General features: G+C 44.4%; 1 protein-coding gene across 1 annotated transcript in view; it reads right to left on the bottom strand.

Annotated features, from left to right (window-relative positions):
* The window catches only part of LOC129327840 (zinc finger protein 665-like), a 28,971-nt gene extending 15,345 nt beyond the window's left edge, over positions 1–13,626 (bottom strand). The window contains exons 1-4 of the mRNA XM_054976592.1: positions 13,468–13,626; positions 12,280–12,363; positions 7,309–7,435; positions 1,991–2,077 (exon numbers count right to left, since the gene is read on the bottom strand). Of these exons, the coding sequence (XP_054832567.1) occupies positions 1,991–2,077; positions 7,309–7,435; positions 12,280–12,309 (244 nt within the window). The 5' untranslated portion in view covers positions 12,310–12,363; positions 13,468–13,626. The remainder of the gene's footprint in view (positions 1–1,990; positions 2,078–7,308; positions 7,436–12,279; positions 12,364–13,467) is intronic.
* Positions 13,627–22,054: the final 8,428 nt, after the last annotated feature.

The raw sequence follows: 22,054 nt of genomic DNA, 5'->3' as shown, positions 1-22,054 counted from the left end.
GAATGATTGATAGAATAACCTCTTTTATGGAGTGAATATAAATGTGGTCCCTCAGACTGTTTCAAACTCCTTTCTGAACTGACAAACAAAGACAGGCCCGAATGCCAGGGTAGGGAAAAACAGCAGCTGGACTGGGAAAAGCCCACTGCAGAATGAAGAGAAAATCGGAGTTAAAAGGGTAGATGGGCAGTTACGAAACTGTGGCCTGGCCCAAGCTCAGCATGGTGGAAGATGCCATACAGGAGCCATCAGTGAGGTTGGTTCTTTGCTGGTGAATACCAAAGAGCTGGGTCAATTTCACCTGCATCCTCTAGAGTGTAGAGTCTATGACCCCCCGGAATGAAAAGTCTTCCAAATATGGTGTAAGAGCTCAGAATGTCACATTCTCTTTTAGCATCAACTTTACTGGACTACAGTCTTCTTCCTCAGATGGCAGGGTGTGTGGGGGTGGGGTGGGATCCTGTAACAAACTCCTGCTCATTTTTGCTCCAAGAGACTAACCAAGAGCCCTCTCCAGAGAACCCATGATAATCCCTTTCTGCTAGTCGATCTCCCTGGTATTGAGATGCTCTCTGACTTTTCCTCATTTTGCCCCAATGTTATCCCACCTCCCTCGGGAATGGTGTTCAGCAGTTTCTCCATTCATGTTGCAGCACAGTAGCAAGGGGGCTTCCACTTGGAGGGCTACCCATACCTTCCCTGCCCCAGTCTCCATGGCAGCCATTTCCTTCCCTCCTTGCACTTCATAGGGGGCTTTCTCAAGGTTCATTTTTTAAACTTTGATAATCTAAATATTGATGTAACAGTGTACCAATATGTCAATTACCAATTTAAACAACTACAGAATCCCTTTCCTCTCTGCACATCCAAGGGCACAGGGGAAAGAACGGCTGAGATAATTGTGACTTTCCCACCCACACAGCACTCATCTGGGTTTTACTAAGGTCTTTCCAGAAACATTGCAGAAAGCAGGTTGGGGGGGAAATGGAGAAAATCCAGGGTGATCTCAGAAGCTGCATTAAAGGAATAGGGGTAAAAATCCTTCCGAGCAAAGAACCTGCGTAGAAGTCACCCTAATAGCACCCACAGGATCAAGGTAGGGAAGGAAACTGTTGGGTTATGATTTATGATTTTGATTATTATGATAATATTTAGCAGAGTAGAGCTTTGCACAGCATATAAAGAATCACGGAGACGTGTTCAGCTTCTAAAATAATGTTTACTACATAAAGGATAAAATAATAAGGGTTACATTGGTGATAAAATAAAGAAGAGCTAACTAGCTTCTACATCCTTACATGCTGGAGGTAACTGCGTCACTAACTAGTGGGCAATGGCGTCCTGGACAAAGGAAAGAATGTTAATTGCCCCCAATAAACCTGGTCAGCCAATAATCAATCCTAGATTAGTTCATTAGGCATGCAACTCCCCTTTTGCCCTGGCGGGAACAGTTACACAACATTTAACTGGCCTCATGCTAATTAATTATGCCTAGCTAAGACAGAAACAGATTAACCCCTTCATGACAGAAGTGAATGACACGTGCAAATCCCAACAGAAACGCTTCTGGGTCTTTGGAGTGAAGCCTTCTTCTAACATGGACCCATCTGGCTGAAAAATCTCTGCTCCAGTCTCCTCACTGTCTTTTCCCCTTGGGGCAGGGGAAAGAGAATCCTGAATGGTTGGTCCCTGTTCCAGCAGTGTCCAGAAAGGAGGAATAATTCAGGACAAGACTGAAACACAGACCCACAGCCATGGTCAACAGAGCAGGAAAAATGTGAGCCTTTCCACCCTTGTAGCACATGAAAGCTCTTGTGAGAAAAAGGAATTCTGAGGAAGGACGCACTGCAAGGGGATGAAATGGACACGAAGCCTTAGCCAAAGGGGTCAGATCTAGTCTGGGAGGTAATGACAGGATCTGAGAAATTCCGTGAGGAAAGCCCTCAATTCCAGGCAATGAAGGGGCCCACCTCACACCCCAGGCACCTACCTGCCGATCTTTCCTCTTCCTCAGAATCCAAGGCAAACAGGTCTTCACCTTCTTCCAGGTAAGAGAGATAATCAGGTTTGGCAAATCCTTTAGAGGAAACAAATAGTCCAATTACTCTTAGAGTCTCTCTAGACGCGACGCTTGGGCACATGTTCGTCAAGTGCCAGGAGATGCAATGTGTCATGTATGCCTGCCTGCCTACATGCCATGAGAGTGTTATGTGATACTATTAACCATCTGAGAATGTGGGGAGTACTGAGTGTCATTCAGTGCCTGTTATCTGAAAGCTCAGTGTGTTACCTACACTTTGCAGTTAAACACTTTCACTTTTACAGCAAGTGTCCTTGGGGCCAGCTGCATCTAGCCTGAATTGTATCTTTTATGGGAACAGGGATGATTTCATGCTCAATCTGTTATTGTAGTCTAAACTATAGTACTTTTGTCTCTGGCTTTTGTGCCAGAATTTCAACGGGCGTCTACCCTGAGGGTGGGACATTAGCCTATATCTAACAATCCTTTCCCTTAACACGTCACTTCTGCCAATACCATTGTCTGAGCACCTTGAACCTGATGGATCTCTAATGAAAGTTACTTCAACCAAATCACCTGTGTGTTTGCTGGGGAGAACTTGGGAATCTACCTGCCAAGGACTGACACAATGTTAGCTGGGAAGTGTTTTAAATGACAGAGCAGGTGGAGATAATTCTGGAGGGTACAGATTCTCTCATAGACCTCTGCTGGCTCTGCCATCCTTGTTACTTAAAACTTCAAATGAGCCAAGCCTTGGCACAGCAAAGGTTCTGGAAGGGGTGAAAGTCTGGCATGCCAGAGGTAGCAGAGGGCTGTGAGAGAATCCATCCCTTCTGGAGTGATCTCTGCCGGCTCTGTCATTTAAAACTATGCTTCCTGGCTAACATTGCATCTCTTGAAATGTGAAGAACACGTTACAAAAGTCTTGTGCAGAGAGGTTCTTAGTGACCAAATATTGAAGCATTCCAAAGAAACCCAATTCTCAGAAGGGCAGAGGAAGGAAGGGAGTGTTTTTAACCCCGATAGACAAGTGTCTAGCCATAAACGGTCCTGGGACCACAGCTTCGTGATCAGAGAAGGACGTGGACTTTTAACTGCTTGTGGATGACTCTCCCTGGAGGAAAACCTTTGACCACGTCTAACCAGAGCCCAGGACTCAAGCGAGCTTTCTGTCAGGTGTATCTGGTCTAACTCTCTCCCTTCTTAGCTGATGTGACCGTGCTAATCCATGTTCTTATGACCTCAAGGTTTGATCACTGTAATTATTTATTAATTAAAAATATTTATACGCTCCCTCTTCAGACACTTGCTCAAAATGCTCACAAAATAAAATAAGACAAAAATTAAAAAAGAATGTCCATTGCCACCACTACTTTTTATTTTAGTGTTGGAGATTTTGAATAGATATATAAGACAAGATGAGAGAATAATTTTTTTTTAAAAAAGAGTCATATTAGTTGAGAGCCTTTGGCAGGTGACTAAGTTTTAATTTTGATGGCCAAGGTGAAGGAATTCAGTACATTGGCAGGCTTTAAAATTAATGAAAATAAAATAAAAATGCTGACAAAAATGTGGATATAAAAAATCAGGGATAACTGTTGAAGAAAACAGGATTTAAGGCTGAAAAAAGTTAAAATATTTAGGGATTATGCTGATAGGGATAAATTGTATGCTATTCAAAAATAATTAAAATAAGACATGGAAAAAAATCAAAAAGGATATGTTAAGATGGGATAGGTTACAATTGTCTCTGTAGGGGGTGGTAGTTATCTGGGAGGTAAGCTGTGATTAAGATGAATGTTTTACCTAGAATGCTGTTTTTGTTTCAAACTATACCTGTTCTAATATCAGAGGTTCCATTCAAACAATGGCAAAAGAATATTTCTAAATTTATATGGCAAGGGAGAAAAACAAGAGTCAAATATAAAATATTACAAGATGAAAAGGAGAGAGGTGGAACAGGTTACCAGATTTAAAACTTTATTTTGCTGGATTCGGTTTCGTTTTCTCAGCCATGCCGGACGCTCCTCTCGGCTGGTCTGGGAGGAAACGACCGGGCACCCTGACCGGGCGGCTGATCCGCAAGGATTAGCCCCCAGGACTCCCAGGGAGGGAGCCAGGGTCCGGGACGCGGCGGGAAGAACTCCCCGAAATCAATGCGGGGGGGGAATTGCCCGTTTGTCCCTATGGAGGCCGGCAGACGTGCGCGGCGCCTCGAGTGCCGCCGGGCAACGAGAAACGGCAAATAAAAGAAACAGGCGGAAGCCCGTAAACAAGCGAATCCCTTCTGTTCTACAAGCGTTTGTGAAGGAGAGGTTGATCTGAAGAAGACTCGTTCTTCCCCTTCGTTGAGTTCCAGAATTTTGTTGGCGCCCCCCCCCCCCAAATGGCAGCGAAGAAGCAAAGTCCCGCTCTCGGTAAGTCAATCTCGGCTACTTTGAAGGGGGAGTCGCTCGAAGAGTTGGTGCGCAGGGCGGTGGTGGAAGCCATAAAACCCTTTGTTGACAAGCTGAACGAAACTGATCAAAGGGTGGGCTTAATTGAAAGCGAAGTGAAAACCATTAAGGCAGCAGCGGGGGGGCAGAAAAGTCTGCTCTGGAAAGTGCGTCACTTGTGAAGGCTACAAAAAAGGAGCTGAAGCTGGTTGAGAACCAGCTGATCGGGCTACAGATGGAACGAATGCAGACAATTTTGCGTCTCCAAAACGTGAAAGAGGAGGAAAAAGAGGATCTGTGGGAGGTGGTCTCGGAACTATTGGCGATACCCGCGAGGACGACTAAAGAAGAGGTTAAAAGCGCCATTTTGGAGGTCCGTCGGGCTTCTTCAAAATATGCAACAAAGCGACAGTTGCCTCGTGAGATCATTATTGACTTTTCATCTAAAAAGATTCGGGACACCATCCTATATAACTCATACAATGCGGATTTGGACTTTATGGGTTTGAAAGTCAAGATTTTGAAGGACGTTCCATTTCTAGTCCGGAAACGGCGTTTTAAATATAAAAAGTTTGCAGCTCTTCTGAGGGACCATGGAATAAAGTACAAATGGTTATTCCCGGAAGGAATATGGTTCAGATATAAAGATCAGGCCTATAAGATATTATCAGAAGATCAACTAAAGGATTTTGAGAATAAAAACCCAGAACTCTGCTGCACCGAGAACAAAGAAAAGGAGGAGCCGGAGGGGGGGGAGGAGGAGGAGAGCACCGCAACAGCGGTTGCACAGAGAGAACTGCGTCCGGGACCTAGAAGGGGGAGGAAAGTTTAATCAGAATTTGAAATGCCTATTCTCTGTATGATTAACCACTCCATCATTATCCTATGGAGCTATTTTTGTATTATGACAGTATGAAGGGAAACATTGAAGTGTAGTGTTTAGTGTTTGTAGTTCATTCCCCCCCCCTTTTTCTTCTTTCTCTTTTTCCACCCCCCTTTGTCCCTTCCCTCTCCCCTTTCCTTGTGATAGTCTTGTGTAGTGCTGTGTAGTGTTTTGTAGTTATGAAAAATAAAAAAAAATTTATTAAAAAAAAATAAAACTTTATTTTGCTGCCTCTTGCCTAATGTGGATTAAAGAATGGTTGTTGTTGAGAAATGATAGGCTTCTGGCTTTGGAAAGACACGACCTGAGATTTGGATGGCATGCTTATCAATGATACGATAAAGCAAAGATCAATGGGGATTTTAAAAGCGTATCAGGTGAGCCATCTTGAGAATACGGAACAAATATAAACCAAGATTATGCCAGAAGACACTGCTCTGGATTTCAACACAGGAAGCGTTTTATAGCCATGAAATGATAACCAAACAAAAATGGTTGAATTATGGAGAATTAATAAGAGTTCTCTCAAGGAGACTGCAAATTGAAGACAAGGGAAGATTTAATAGCAAAAGGTTACAAATGTCAATGTTTTTTTTAAATGCACAATTACTAGAAAAATTTAAACTAGATAAAAAACTATGGAGTTTTGAACAAGAAATGACAATAATGATTAACAGTGCAATCCTATGGAGAGTTACTCCAGTCTAAGCCCATTGACATCAATGGCCTTAGACTGGAGTAACTCTCCATAGGATTGCACTGAAAATGGACTAAACATTTTTGGTATAATATACAAATGGATCAGTGGCAGAATATGTGGGTAAATGGGCTCAAATGTGGGTAAAGGGATTCCTCACTCAAAGAAAAATTTTATAAAATGATGTTATCTGTGATATATGTCCCCAGTTAAATTAACTAAAATGGCCAACGGTATTTCAAATATTGGAAATGTGAACAACATGAAGGGACATTTTACCACCTTTGGTGGACTTGTCATAAAGCATTAAAAATTGGTTACAAATCCATTTGATAATCCATAAAATTTTGAAGCTAAACATACAATTTAAACTGGAAGCCTTTTGTGAGGGGGGGGGGCTAATGGACAAGTTGGAAAATAATTATGGTACCTTATTTTTATATATGACAACAGCAGCAAGCCTTTTATAGGCACAAAAGATGGGAAAACACCATACTGTCTTCAATAGATGCCTGTTTTGTGAAAATGATGGAGCTAGTTGAGATGGCTAAATGTACAGCTTTGATTACAGATAAAACATTGTCTACATTTATATGATTTACATTAATATGATTTATATGATCTACATTTATAATGAATTAGAAACCCCTTATTGACTTCCTGTGTGAAACAGAAAAAATGAACCGATAGTTTGTGGATTTGACTTTTAAGAAGATAAATTTGGGATAATTTAAACAAAAGGGGGATATATAGAAAAGGTTAAGTACTTATATTAGTAAGACTACAAGTACATTGTTTGTAAATTGCATTGATGTATGTGTCCTAGAGAAAACTGAAAATAGTTCAATGTATTTCTTTTCCCTTTTACCATTTTTGTGTTTCTCCTCTTTTCCTTTTAATGGGATTTTAAGCTTTTTATTAAAACAAACAAACAAACCATTGTAAAAACCCAGAAACAAACAAATCTATGTGACTCAACTTCATCAGGACTTTCTCAAAGCTTGGTCTTCTCTCTCGGAACACAAAACCTCCCAACCAAGTCACCATAGAAACAGAGATCTGGAAGGGATCTCAAAGGTCACCTAGTCCAGCCCCCTGCAAAATGCAGAAAATTCACAGCTATCTCCCTCCTCCTCACTCCCCCCACCCCCAGTGATTCCTGTTCCATGCCCAGAGGAAGGCAAAAGACCTCCAGGTTCTCTGGCTAGTATTGGAACTTACAGTGTTAAGTAGGAAAGTGGCAGCTATCAACTGAAGGCAAAGAATTGCTTACTCAGAAAGGTCACGTGCTCATAATTCTCCAGCATCACTTCCTTGTACAGAGCTCTTTGGTCCAGAGTCAGCAACGCCCATTCCTCTGCCGTGAAATGTACAGCTACCTCCCCAAAGGAAACCAGGCACTGAAACAAAAACAAAAGTCACACAAATAATCCCCCCCCCCGCAAAACTCACACATTTATTTATTTATGATATTCTTCGTCCGCCTTTCTCACTGAAACCCAAGACAGATTGCCCAGTGTAAGTTAATACAATCAAACATTAAAAAACCCCACTCAGTACGTGATGGGATTTTGAAATTTTACTAGAAGTAGAAATTTGATATCGACCTGAACATAGTGCTGAAATAGAGTATAAGCAATTTAACATGACATTAAACAAGGCAGAAACTACTCAGTAGGTACCCAGTATATTCTACAGTCCTTAGCCCTTTACCAAGCATTTCTCTGCAGCATTTCCTTACAGTTCAGCTCTCCTACCTGTGTAAAAAAGCTCTCCTGAATCATTTAGTTTTTCGTAATTTGCAGAAAGCCAGGAGAATGGGAGCTTCTCTGACCTCATCAGGCAGGCCATTCCTAAAGGTGGGAGCCACCACAGAGAATGGCTGGGTACAGGCAGCTGCTGATTTTGCCCAACGGCAGGGTGGCCCCTGCAGAAGGTCCTGTTCAGATGAGCAGAGCTGCCAGGGCAGAGCGTAAGACATGAGGCAATCCTGAAAATGCAAGTGAACAAGGCCATGGAGGGCTTTGTATATGATAGCCAATGCCCTAGAGCGGCTGCAGAAAGGGAATAGTAATATGAATGATCTGCCTAGCTCTCGACAATAATTGAGTTGTGGTGTTTTGCCCCAACTGGGGTCCCTGAGTTGACTTCAAAGGGAGGTCTACTCAGAGTGCGTTGCAGTAGTCTAGTCTCAAGGTTACCGTAGTATGGATCCAGATGGCCAGACCAGCCGCGTCAAGGTATGCGGCCATCTTCTGGGCTAGACTGAGTTGGGAAAAGACTGGTTTTGCAGCAGCATTTACTTGCTTTTCTAGCAGCAGCATTGGGTCCAATATAATCCCTAGGCACTTTACTGAGTCAGCAGAGGTCTATTGAACCCCATCAAAACGGGGAGCACTATGTTCTTCAAGATCTCTGCTTTTCCAACCAGCATCACATCTGTCTTGTCTGGGTTCAGTTTTAATTTGTTTGCTTTCAGGTATGTGGTCACAGCTGTCAAACAGTGACCCGAAACCTCTACAGCATCACCAGGGGATTTGGATTGCGAGATATAGAGTGATTCTGCACACATTCGATAATACACTTCCAATCCTCTTTACAGATCATTTGGAACAGATTTTTTCATGTGTGAAACAAAGAATCCACCTCAAATAATTGATAAAGTGCATTGAAAATGCATTATCCACCGTGTGCGGAATCAACCATAGAGTTGTGTGTCATCTGCATATCGCTGACATCCAATTCCAAAGCTACAATAAAGGTTTTACAAAGAGGTTGAATAACATGGGGGATAAGATTGCGCCTCATGGAACCCCGCAAGTGAATCTCTCCACTGAAGAGAGCTGGTCTCCAACAGCAACCCTTCCAGTCTCAAATGATTTAAACCAGTCCAAGGCACATTCCTTGATATCCAAGTTATCCAAGAAAACCTGTAGTTGGTCAGCTACTGCTCTCTGCATCACAGAAGGAGTGATTAGAGACTGATCGATAACTGGTTACATCATTTTTGTGTAGAGATGGTTTTTAAAGTAATTAGCAGATTACCCTCTCTTTGAGTGCCCGAGGGAAGGTGCCTTGAGTTAGTGACTGATTTATGACAAACATCAACAGTTCATTCATGAGGTCCTTATATGATTTCAGCAGCCAAGATGGTGCACAAAGTGGTGGCATTCACAGATGCCAAGATCCTGTCGATATCCATCACTGTAACAGGGTCAAAATAGTCCATAAGCTGTTCTTCTACCTCCATTATATTAGAGCTGGCATTTAGATCAGAGTGCGTTAGTGCTAGTTGTCTGTTCTTGAGACGACAATTGTCTGTTCTTGAGATGATAATGGTTCAGATGTAAGAGTCGGACGAGACACCTCAAATCATTGGGGTGATTGTGAACAAGCTGAGGCACTGATTACACAGAAATAACGTTCCTTACTGCCAATGGGTTCTATAGCATGCTTTATCGGATTCAGGACAGGTTTTCCAGCAGTGTCTTTCTAGAGGTCTTCCAGCCCTCTTTAGGTCACTCAGCTCTGTGGTAAACCACAGGGCTGGCTTCTGACCCAAGAGCTGACAAGGTGCCATCTTGTCAAAAGCTTTGAGGAGCTTCACATTACAAGCTCCCACTGCAGCCTCAACAGAGAATGTGTGTTTGGACTTTTATTTACTTACTTACTTGGATTTATATCCTGCCCTCCCCACAAGTGGGCTCAGGATGGGTCACAACATCATAAAAAAGAAAAGGTAAAGGTAGTCCCCCTGTGCAAACACCGAATCATTACTGACCCATGGGGGTATGCCGCATCATGACGTTTTCTTGGCAGACTTTTTATGGGGAGGTTTGCCATTGCCTCCCCCAGTCATCTAGATTTTACTCCCAGGAAACTGGGTACTCATTTTACTAACCTCGGAAGGATGGAAGGCTGAGTCAACCTTGAGCCAGCTATTTGATCCCGGCTTCCGCCAGGATCGAACTCAGGTCATGAGCAGAGCTTGGACTGCAGTACTGCAGCTTACCACTGTGTGCCACGGGGCTCTCACAACATCATAAAAACCACAATTTAAAATACAATAAATAACAGTTAAAATCATAAAAATAAAATCAACAGATCTCATTAAAAAGTAGAGCGGAACAAAGCAAAGCAGGCAAGGGTTCACCAGGACAGTTCGCCAGCTCCTCAATCTCATGGGCCTGGCGGAACATCTTCATTTTACAGGCCCGGCAGAACTGTAGTAAGTCCCACAGGGCCCAGGTCTCAACTGGGAAAGTGTTCCACCAGACCAGAGCCAGAGCCAAAAAGGATCTGGCCCTGGTTGCAGCCAAACAAACATCCTTGGGACCAGGGACCACCAGCAGATATTGATCTGCAGAGTGTAACTCCCTCTGGGGAACATACAGGGAGAGATGGTCCCAAAGATATGCAGGTCCCAGTCTGTTAAGGGCCTTAAAGGTTAACACCAACACCTTGAACTTGATCTGGAATTCAACTGGGAGCCAAGTGCAGCTGGTGCAGTACAGGTTGAATATCTCTTAAATGGGGTTCCCATGAGGACATGCATAGCCACATTCTGGAACAGTTGCAATTTCTGGGTCAGTTTCAAGGGTAGCCCTGCGTAGAGTCAGTTACAGTAATCCAATCCGGAGGTGACCATTGCATGGATCACTGTAACTAGGTCATGGGTGGAGATGTAGGGAGCAAGTTGTCTGACCTGCCAAAGATAGAAAAATGCAGTTCTGGCAACCGATGAGACCTGGGCCTCCATTGACAAGGAGGCATCCAGAATCGCATCCAGGCTCCTCACCGTAGACGCAGGCATCAAAGGCTGGGAGCTGGATTCTCGAGCTCGACAACCCCCAACTCAGATACAGGACCTCCGTCCTTGAAGGGTTCAACTTCAGTCAATTCTGCTTCATCCACACAGTCACAGCATCCAAAGACCTGACCAGAACATCCGGGTGGCATCCATCAGCAGATACAACTGGGTGTCATCAGCATACTGATGGCATCCCAGTTCAAAACTTTGGGCTAACCGGACAAAGGGGCACATGTAGATATTAAAGATATTAAATAGCATTAGGGAGAGAATCACCCCTTGAGGAACACTACATACCAGTGGGCACCTCAGTGACATCTGCTCCCCAAGCACCACCCTGTGTCCCCAATCGTGGGGACACAGGGTAGCCCTGCGTGGCCCCACGTATCCCCACATTGGCAGGGCTGTGAGTCAGGAGGTCATAATCGACCGGGTCGAACACTGCTGTCAGATCCAATAGCACCAGCAGTGCCGATCCACCTTGATCCAGATGCTGATGAAGATTATCTATAAGGGCGACCAGCACCATCTCCGTCTCGCGGCCAGGGCGGAAGCCGGACTGAAATGGATCCAGGACTGAGGAGTCATTCAGGAAAACCTGCAGCTGCTCTACTACCCAGAGCATTTTTAAAAAAAAAAATATCCCCAGAGCATTTAGGAATCCAGAAGGATCCATGATCATTTGTGGGCAGACCGATTTAATGTCAGTATTCTTTTATATGTGTTTAGTACATTGTTTATTGTCCTCAGCGACGGAGTTCCCTCTAGTAGATAACAGTTCAGGCCAAATCTCCAAGCCTGAAAGAAGCCCTCCCCTCAAAGGCTCAAGTGCAAAAGACTAAGTCCAAGGTGTAGCCTCTATCGTAAGTGGGGTAGCCAAAGAAGCTATACAATTCTCATGAGATGCATTCAGAACCATCAGTTTAGGTATTTCTAGCACCATGTTCGTCAGCATCTCTGCCAACTCAAGGTACCAGTGAGCTAGCAGAACACAGCATGCTCTATCCTTAGGAGCACACAGACAATGCTAGCTCTAATTTATACTGGGAGTCTGCAGAAGTTGAAAGAATCAATCATGGAGGATAACAACAATCTCACCTCTATGGCCACTTCTGCAGGATTTGTGTTCGAGTTAGATGGGAAAGACATACCACATTGTTTTCTAGCAGCCATGTCTGTTATACAAACCAAGTCTGTTTGCCTAGATCATCCCAGTGAGGCGTACAGTTTGGGGCATTTAGTTGGTCATAAGGTGAAGGGGCAGCAGTATTTTCCGTCAAGGGTTAGAAACTTCATGCGTTCACAGACTTCCTCTTGGGTGCCTGGGTCAGTCTGCACTGCAGTGCCAGAATCAGCCCCCACCCCATGCCTCTTAATGCAGTAAAAGGCACCCGAAAGCTGCCCCCTGCCTCTCCTCCAAATGATCCCCCTTACCTGAGCTGGCTGCATGGTGGCTGTTGTCATTTCTCCACCAAGGACAAAGGGCCTAGATTGTGACAAGGGATGCTGTTCTTCAGCCTGTGGGTGAGAAGGAAATAAAGGGGAATTTAACATCACCCATCTTTTGCATTAACAGTTACAGAAGATATGAGATTTGGTTCCAAACCACAATTGAGAATGAGCCCCTGGGGACTTTTTGAACCCTGCAGAGAAAAAGAGTAAATATGCAGGGAAGGGAACCAGGCACAGCCACCAAATGCTCTATTTTCTTGCCTTGTGAAGATATAGAAAGTAGTTAACAAACCTTGTTCCCTGTGTAAAGGAAAACTTGAGGCATCAGAGCTCACACGTCTCTGCAAATGAACCCAGGCCTCCTCCACTGAGAGCCAACCTACAAGTGATGCCTAACACAGGTTGGACTCTTGTCAGCTTCTCTCAAGTTTTGATGGGAAATGTAAGCAGGTTGGTGGAATGTTGGACAAGTGACAGTTGAAAAGTCCGTTGGACAGCAGTTGGAGAGCCAAGCTGCAAGACCAGGATGCCTACATTTCCCATCAGAGCCAAGCTGAAAGACCAGGATGCCTACATTTCCCATCAGAGCCAAGCTGCAAGACCAGGATGCCTACATTTCCCATCAAAACTTGAGGGAAGCTGACACTTGTCCAACCTGTGTCAGGCGTCACTTGTAGCTTGGCTCTCAGCAAAAGAGAAATCCAGGAAAACATACTGAGCCAAAAGGGAGTTTTGCTATTTCTATTCAACACAGACTCCCTTACCTAAAGAGCCCAGGCTAATCCAGTGTGGTCAGATCTTGGAAGCTAAGCAGGGTCGATGTTAGTGATCGGATGAGAGACCTCAAACGAACACCAGGGTTGCAGAGGCAGGCAATGGCAAAGAGTCTCTTGCCATAACCCCCCCCCCCCCCCGCAATAAGTCAGCAACAAGTTGAGGAATCGCTCCACCCCCAACACACACGCAGACCGATTTCTTTTGCATTGACCCCCTAAGGCTGCAATTGTTGCCCGCTGCCTCGGGCCCGGGAGTCGCGCTTCGACTTCCGCCCTGCCTTCGCTGCAAGGGGCCGACTCTGTCCCGGAAAGGCCCCGCCACTCGCGCCCAGCTTCCCTCCGCCTGCCCCCAACCCCTTCCCTGCCTGCCTCACCCCTCCCGAGCCTTCCTCACCGGCGCTTTCTTTCCTCCGCCGCCCTCTGAGCCTTCGCCTCCAGCCCGAGGAAGGGGACGCCCGCGCGCAGCAACACACCTCCCACGGCCGGCAAGGAAGGAGGCTTGGAAAGGTCCGGCAGGAAAGTTTCCCGCGGCTTCGCTGCCTCCCCCGAAGACTCTCCAAGCGACCCTGGCGGTCCCGCCCCTGGGAGCCTCCGCCGGGTCAATGGCCACTCCTGCCCGGGAAGGAAGCGGGCGTCCTCCGGGGTTGCTTCTGTTTTCAGCAGCTAGAGCGCGGGGCTCTGCAGAAAGTCTCTGGGCTGCAAGACTGTTCCCGCCCTTTGGTAGCCGGAGGGGAACCCCCCACCCTTGCTACTGAGGAAATTACACAATTTCAAAGTTGACAAAGAGGAACTTGAAATTGTTCAAGACTTGCTATTCCTTGGCTCAATCATTAACCAAAAGGGAGACGGCAATGAAGAAATCAGAAGAAGATTGAGTCTTGGAACAGCAGCTGTGAGGGAGCTGGAGAAGACCCTTAAAGAGCAAGCTGTCTCTTTGGGAACCAGGATAATGGTATTCCCCATTACAATGTATGGATGTGAAAGCTGGACAGTGAAGACAGCTGACAGGAAGAAAACTGATCCATTTGAAATGTGGTGCTGGAGGAGAGTTCTGCGGGTGCCATGGACAGCCAAAAAAAACAAATGTGGGTTCTAGATCAACTCAAGCCTGAATTATCCTTAGAATGACAAGACTAAAGCTATCGTACTTCGGTCACATCATGAGAAGACAAGATTCTCTGGAAAAGTCAATAATGCTTGGAAAAGTGGAAGGCAGCAGGAAAAGAGGAAGACCTAAAATGAGATGGCTTGACTCAATAAAAGAAGCCACGTCCTCCAGTTTGCAGGATTCGAGCCAGTCTGTAAATGAGGACATTTTGGAGGTCTTTCCTTGATAGGGTTGCCATAGGTCAGAGGTGACTTGTTGGCACATAACATGCCCCCCCCCCCACCAGCAGCACAACTTTGTCCCAGGCTAATTTCCTCTGCAGACAGACACCCTCCTCCCAAATCCCCTGATATGGATCCAACTTGGAGTGTTACTCAGAAGTAGCCAGGCAGCTGTGCTGATTCTCCAGTAAGCCCCCCCTTCCAACCCAGCTACCCCTCCATGCATCTAACTAGTCACAGACTGTGTGGAGTAGGACTTGGCTTCTTCCCTCTCCTCTGCAATCCACCCAGCCTCCCCCTGCCCTTCCAATGTCCTTCCTGGGGGCCCTTCAGGAGCACTTTCTCATCAAATCATCTATCCCCTTGCATAGTGTTATTTTCTTAAAGGGGAGCAGTTTTTAATTCCCTGTAAGTCAAATTGCTTGCCCGGGCCATGCTAAAAGTGAGTCTTGCCTGTTTGATACCCTGTACCCTCTTACCTACATTCAAACTATTCCTCTCTGTTAGAATTTGCAACGTAGACAAAGATAGTGGGACAAGAGGGTCTTTGGGATCAAGGAAACCTTGAGTGTTATAATCCAGTCTTCTCAGCACCCCCTTATCAGCCTACAATTCTACCCCTTGGATTTTGCAAAAGATAACAAGAGGTGCCAAAAAAAGGTGTTCGTTATCATTTCTTGGTATGACCTGTCCGCTTTTAAGATTTATTGCCAGTTGCTTAAAAATAGTTCCTTAGAAAATTTATTGATTCAAGCTGATTTGATTTCTTGTAGATTATTCTGTTCTTGTAAACAATTTCTTTTCTAAGTTTATACATGAGGGTGCCTACTTTGTTCAGCATGCCCTTTGATTAAATTTGTTTAGAGTGCATGAGATGCTTCCCCAATAAACGTTTATTGCCAGTTATTCCTTGCCTTGATTATTTTAGAGACGGAGCTCTTGGATGGCAACTCTCCAAACTGGGGCTTGGTGGAAGAATTTTCCTCACTTCGCTCAAGAGGGGAATCTCCTAATACAACTAGTAGAAACAAGCAAGGCACTAAGACTCAAGGAGATTAGAAAAGAAGGGGTTACAATAAAACCCTATACCACATATGTAGTGTTAATTTCAATTTTCTATTTTTCACGTTTTCATTAATCCATTTTATACATACCTTCACACCATCCCATTTCCAATAAATATATTTTGTACAGAAGTCCAAAGTGAGTCCTGTTGTCTTTCTTTCTTTCTTTCTTTCTTTCTTTCTTTCTTTCTTTCTTTCTTTCTTTCTTTCTTTCTTTCTTTCTTTCTTTCTTTCTTTCTTTTTCTTTCTTTCTCTCTTTCTTATTATTTAAGTCTCTTTCCAAGAATGCTCAACAAAAGCTGACGCTCAACAGTGCTGACATGAAGTCTATGCAAGCCATTTGTGCTCCCCGTTGGGTCCGACATGACTATCCGGTAACTTTGATTGGAGAAATAACTGTCAAGTGAAATTAATTATTGGCCGGAAGAAGACGAACTCGAAACGAGCCAAAAAGAAATGAGCCAGCGGAGCTCGTAGCCAACACAGCCAGCAACTTTGCAGTGCTGCAGTTCTACTTTCTACCCAACGGGGAGCACAAACATAGACTTCATGTCAGCACTGTTGAGTGTCAGCTTTTGTTGAGCGTTCTTGGAAAGAGACTTGTAATAAGAAATAAATAAAGACAAACAACAGGACTCACTTTGGACTTCTGTACAAAATATATTTATTGGAAATGGGATGGTGTGAAGGTATGTATAAGATGGATTAATGAAAACGTGAAAAATAGAAAATTGAAATTAACACTATATATGTTGTATAGGGTTTTATTGTAGCCCCTTCTTTTCTAATCTCCTTGAGCCTTAGTGCCTTGCTTGTTTCTACTGGAAGAATTTTCCTAACACACAGCCTTTCCTCAATTCCCTAAACATTTGCACAAAGAGCAGAGGTGGACTTAGCCACAGGGCATTGGGCAGCTGGGTTGGGGGGGCCCTAAACCTCCAACAAGCCCAACTCCCTAATGGAAGGGGGGAGGAAGATCTGTGGGTGTCCAACGGTGCCTTGCTTGGAAATGTGCAGCCGGCTTGGCTCTTGTCCCACACACCCTCCCTGTGCGCCCACCTGCCCTGTCAGCCTACTTCCATACACATTGGATAATGCACTTTCGTGATTATTTGCAACTGGGTTTCCCTGTGTGAAACAGGAAAATAAACTGCCAAACTGTAGCTAAAGTGCATTGAAAGTGCATTATACCATGTGTGAGGAAGCAGCTTGGGCGGTAGCAGCCAGCCAGCTCAGCAGCTGCCCCATACCCCCTCCTTGCATGAGGCTGTTGCTTGCATGAGCCTGGAGTGGCACAGCTGGGGGGTGTTGTTGCAGGGTGCTGGCAGCGATCCTGGGGCCCCGTCCTGAACTTTATCCCAGGGCCTCGAATTAGTGAGACCTCTCCTGGCAGATGGACCTCCAAGGGAGAACATCTGAGCGCTGGACAGTGTGACTGCAGCTTGCTCAGCTGGTCTCCTGCTTCTAGAGCCTTTCCTGAGGATCTGTCATTAACAGGCTCTTGTCAACTTCCAGCTGCACTGTCCAAAATCACCTTTTCAGCATGTTGGCCTTTGCACAGTGGGAAATCTTCCTCTTTCTCACCTGCAACCTATGAGCTTACAAACCAATAGCTTACCAAAGTGCTTACTTGGTCATGGGGTGGTGCTTCCTGGGCCCCCTATATTCTGGGTAGTTGCAGGTGCATAGCCCTGTTGGTCTGCAGTCGAAGAGCAAGATCTGGGTGGTCTAAAGCGCTACAAAGACCTGGATCTTTTGCTCTATTTTGGGGGGTTTCCGTGTAACACTGCTGGATGTAGTGCTGGGCTAGTTCCACAGGGCAAGGAATCCATCCCTTGGTTTCACGCTTCCTGTGCATCAGACCCTGTCCCCAGCAAAAAGGCGGAGATCCAGTGTGGACTTCAGGGAATTGAGCTTGTTTGCCCTGGGATGGATGCTAACGGGGGGGTGGCGGGGGCGGGTGTTCCCCTGGTTCCTCACACCACTGTGGTGCATCTGTGTGCCACCTGAGCCTCTCTCCTCCTTGACTGAGAGCAGGTGTAGCATAGTGGTTAAGTACCTGGGCTGTCGTGCAGCACTACTGCTGGTTCGAATCCCACTACTGCCATGAGCTCAGCAGGTGGCCTTGGGTTAGCCACTCCTCTCAGCCCCAGCCTCCCCCTAGGCGTACCATGGGGATAATAACAACACTGACTTTGTTCACTGCTCTGAGTAGGCACTAAGCTGTCCAAAAGAGCAGTGTACAAATGAACCTCCCCCCACCCCCACAACTGCTTTGCTGGGATCTTTTGGGAATAGCTTCCATGAGAGTAGGAAAATTTGGATATTTCTATTTCATCCACATCAAAAACATTTTTCCTGCCCAAGTCTCCATGGATGCCCTTCCTCCCCCACTTCCCTGGGTTTTTTTAATGCAAAAGATCTATACGTTCTAAAGAGAAACCAGTGTAATTAACCTATGAATATATTAATTGTATATCTGCACAAGCAGGAGCCCACCGCAAAATGTTGCAGGTTGTGTTGTGATTCCCCCCCCCCGCCCCCCGTAATTTTCAGTCGGCTTTTTTTTTTTACTTCAAAAAAGTGCAATATCTGATTTTTAGTTAGTAAATGTACATACCCCTTATATTTTCCAAGAAATCTGGTGCCCGCAGGTGCTGCCCAGTTAGGAGTGTTTTAATGAAATGGTGGCCACTTAATGTTAATTAATAATGGGCACTATACTGATGGTATTGTCCCTTTTCCATTATGGCAACAACTGCTGAAGATGGCAACAACTGTGACACTGAGAGATCTCTGTCTTTTGGTGCTACACCTCTGAAGATGCCAGCCACAGCTGCTGGCGAAACGTCAGGAACTACAATGCCAAGACCACAGCAATACAGCCCGGAAAACCCACAACAACCATCGTTCTTCGGCCGTGAAAGCCTTCGACAATACAACTGCTGAAGAGATCGCTTGATTTTTCAGTGAAAAAATGCATTTGCAGAGCGGTGCTGACAGATATAAGTACGAATGTGTTGTGAATTATGAAGTGCCTTCTTCTGCCTGTTTTTGTTTATTATGGTCTTCACCATGTCAGAGCCATGTGAGAATTAGATATATGATAGAAAATGAATATTCATTGAGAGGTAGATAGAGACTTGATGCAGTTTATTTCAACAGCATTGAAATCCATGAGGACCGTCATTATATGTAGTATAGTCATGAGATGTGACTAATATCGTTTTTCAGAATTGTCTCCTGTGGTCCGATAGCTCTGCTATAGATCCTGTATCAAGGCATCATGTAGCTAAAGTTATTAAAAAATAAATTAAATCTCAAGCTGCTCAAGGGGTGGGACGCTTGGATAGGATTTTTGGAAGGAGGGTAGGGGTGGCACAACACAGTAAATAATGATGCCCTGAACCAAGGTCTTTCTCAATAATTGGAGGAGGGAGCAGTAGTGGCATGGCAGGTTCGTATAAGTCCCAAAGGTCAGGTGCTTGAGTGGCTCTCAAAAGAGCAGTGGCAGGGCACCCCTAGTTTTGTAGGTGTTCTTGAGGTGAGTGATGTGTTTGTTGTTGTTTTTCTTCTGAACAAATCTCCTCAAATCTCTTCCACTGCTACTGGCCTTAATCCAAGTTGTGGAAGGCAATGCCACTGCCAGCCCCATAACAGACATGAAAGAAAAAGAAAAACTTTGTTAAAATATCAAGGCCAGTATCAAAACAGCTAAAATGTATTAAATTACGAAATTGCTAATCAAATTCCAAATAATAAAAACTAGGCCTTAAAAATTTAGTAAATATTGACGTTATCCAAAGGGGAAGAAAATTTTTAAAAGGAGGTTGATTAATTAAAGAGGCAATTTGTTCATCAGAGTAACTAATAACCTCAAAATTCTTAGGTACCACAATGAACCAAAGACAAATTCCCCAAATACAAACAGCAAAGACAAAAATGCAGGTAGGGGGGGATTTTCTGGGTTGCTTTTACAGCCTACTGTTATCTTACTATATAACTGAGTAAGCGTATTCAAGACAACTCACTTCCTACCCTGGTGCACCACCAGAGGGAGCTGCTGCAGTGTGAAACCCAGGCAATGAACCATGTCCCTCCAGAAAACATGCCGTGATGGGAAGCCCAGGATGGGATCAGGATGGGAGAAGGTAGCAATGCCTGTGTTATGTCTGAGGTGAGGGAGCCCGTCCCGGGCACCAGGCAGGCAGGCGGCTCATTGGTAGAGGAGGCGCAGGAAGCCCAGGAGTTCAGCCAAAGGGCAGAGCCAAAGGACCAGTCAGACAGGGGGACAGACAAAATGGAGAGTCCAGGAGACAGGCCAAGGCCAGAGTACAATAAGTCAGTACCAGGCAGGGCAAGGTACAAGGCAGGGTCCAAAACTACTGACAGCAGGGAGTGGTGAGGAAAGTTGCTTCCATGCTGGATGCTACCCAGCGGCTGCCTTTTATGCTTCTCCTATCTAGGTGCAGGTGTCGTCTCTTCCTCTGATAGCCTTGCCCTGAGCTGTGCCTGTAAACGTGCACTCTTCCACTGTTCCCACACAGCTGCCTTTGCCTTGTTTTTCCTTCTCTCAGCTGGCTCAGGTTTCTCCTTAGCTCTGTGGGAGTCTTCCTTCACAACAGCCTCCTCAGAGGTAACTGGCTGCTCTTCCTGGGTCTTTAACGTGCTCAAGTACAATAAATATTTAAATAAATAGATATATAAATACAGTCTCATACAAAATTCCAGTACAAATCAATGGCTACAAGAATAACATTCCAGCTATATAAAGGCAAACGGCCATTAAAGATTTCATCATGTCAATTACACAAGGTATATAGTAACCAGTCTCTTATATACAGGTGCGAAGATTCCAGAGGAGTCCCAGAGGAGTCTCTGGGTGGCAACAGTAAGTATCAACTTAAAATTAGTAAGTAATATTGTAGTTATCTCTTATCTGTCTTCTCTTTTTTGCAGGTAGAAAATTAGCAGATGGAGAAGCCAAGGAACCATGGACCCAACAAGGAACCAGCTATTGAAAAACACTTGTTTCCAGAATATTCTTCATCAGGGGCTGGTCAACCTTGCCAACTTGCATCTATAACAAAATATTTATCTAATAAATCCATATCATAACATATTTTCTTTTTTATTAACATGCAAAGTAAAATGAACTCACTGACACTGACACCTGTGAATTCTCTTGCATCAGTAGGCGCACTGCCTAACTGGCCGTGTACAACATATTCACAAACACACTTTAAAAACAAGTAAGGTGCAACCTCCCCATGAAATGTAAAGGTACAGACAAAGATCACAAAAAGCAGTACAAAAACAGTTCAAAAAACACTCAAAGGCAAAGATACCGAATTCAGACTTTACAAAAAGCATGAAAGATTGAATTCATGATTTAATCCACCAGGTTTCATATTACTTAAAGAGAAAATCCACCGTACCTCCCTTTGTAATAAGGTTTTAGCAACGTTATGTGGGGAACCTTTCTCAGCCACAAATAGCACAGTATATTTCAGCTCATATTCTTTATGTTGGTAATTGAAAAAAATGCTCAACTAAAGGAGCATCAGTGACCTTATTTTTAATCCTTGTAATGTGCTCTAAGATACGCATCTTAATAGAATGGGTAGTGTTCTCTATGTACAGTTTTTAATAAGGGCATATGATGAGGCATACTACTCCTTCAGTCTGGCATGTGGAAAAAGACTGTAGGTGAATGGTGGTCTGCCCTTCGTTCACAACCACTGTGGCACCCTGCAAAACAAATTGACATGCCTGACATCTGCCGCATGGGAAATGACCTAGTGGATGAGAAGTGGAAGGTTTAGGTACTCGTTGGTCAGAGTGTACTAAAAGATCTTTCAAGCTTTCAGTCTTCCTAAAGCCCACCGTAGGGGGTCTGTCACAGCCTGGGATATCCTGTATGAAATGCCAATACTTGTTAATAGTTCTCATAATGTCATGTGCTATAGAAGTAAATTCTATTCCCCATCTTATTCTGGAGTCTTTAGGAATCTTTGTTTTTAAATCATTCATGTCTCTTTGTCTCATCAGCCCTAGTTAAAGCCTTCTGTAATAGAGGCACTGTATACTCTCTTTTGAGAAATGAATCTCTCATCACTTTAGATTCCCTACTATAATCTGAGGGATTAGTGGAATTGCATTTGAGACGCAAAAAATTGCCTGTAGAGGATGTTGTCTTTAAGGTGTTTTGGATAGAATGAGCTATATTCAAGGTAAGTATTGCAATATGTTGCTTTTTTAAAAGGGTCTCACCCCAATCAAATTTGACTCAGTGCGATAGACACATCCAAAAAATTAACCGAATAAATATTTGATTCCCAAGAGTATTGTATATTGGCATCAATGGTGTTAAGTCAATTACCAAAACAATCCATATCATCTGGACCTTCTAGAATAACCAAAAGATCATCTATATAACAAAAATACAAGATGACCTTATCGTAAAAAGGATTGTTGGAAGGATCATAGATAAACATCTGCTCAAGGTGTGCCATATACAAATTGGCCATGCTCGGGGCTGCCGCACAGCCCAAAGCTACTCCTTTGGTTTGCAAAAAAACCCTGAGA

Source organism: Eublepharis macularius, chromosome 4, assembly GCF_028583425.1.
Source record: "Eublepharis macularius isolate TG4126 chromosome 4, MPM_Emac_v1.0, whole genome shotgun sequence".
Classification (NCBI taxonomy): Eukaryota; Metazoa; Chordata; class Lepidosauria; order Squamata; family Eublepharidae; genus Eublepharis; species Eublepharis macularius.
This window is presented reverse-complemented; position numbering and strand designations above follow the sequence as displayed.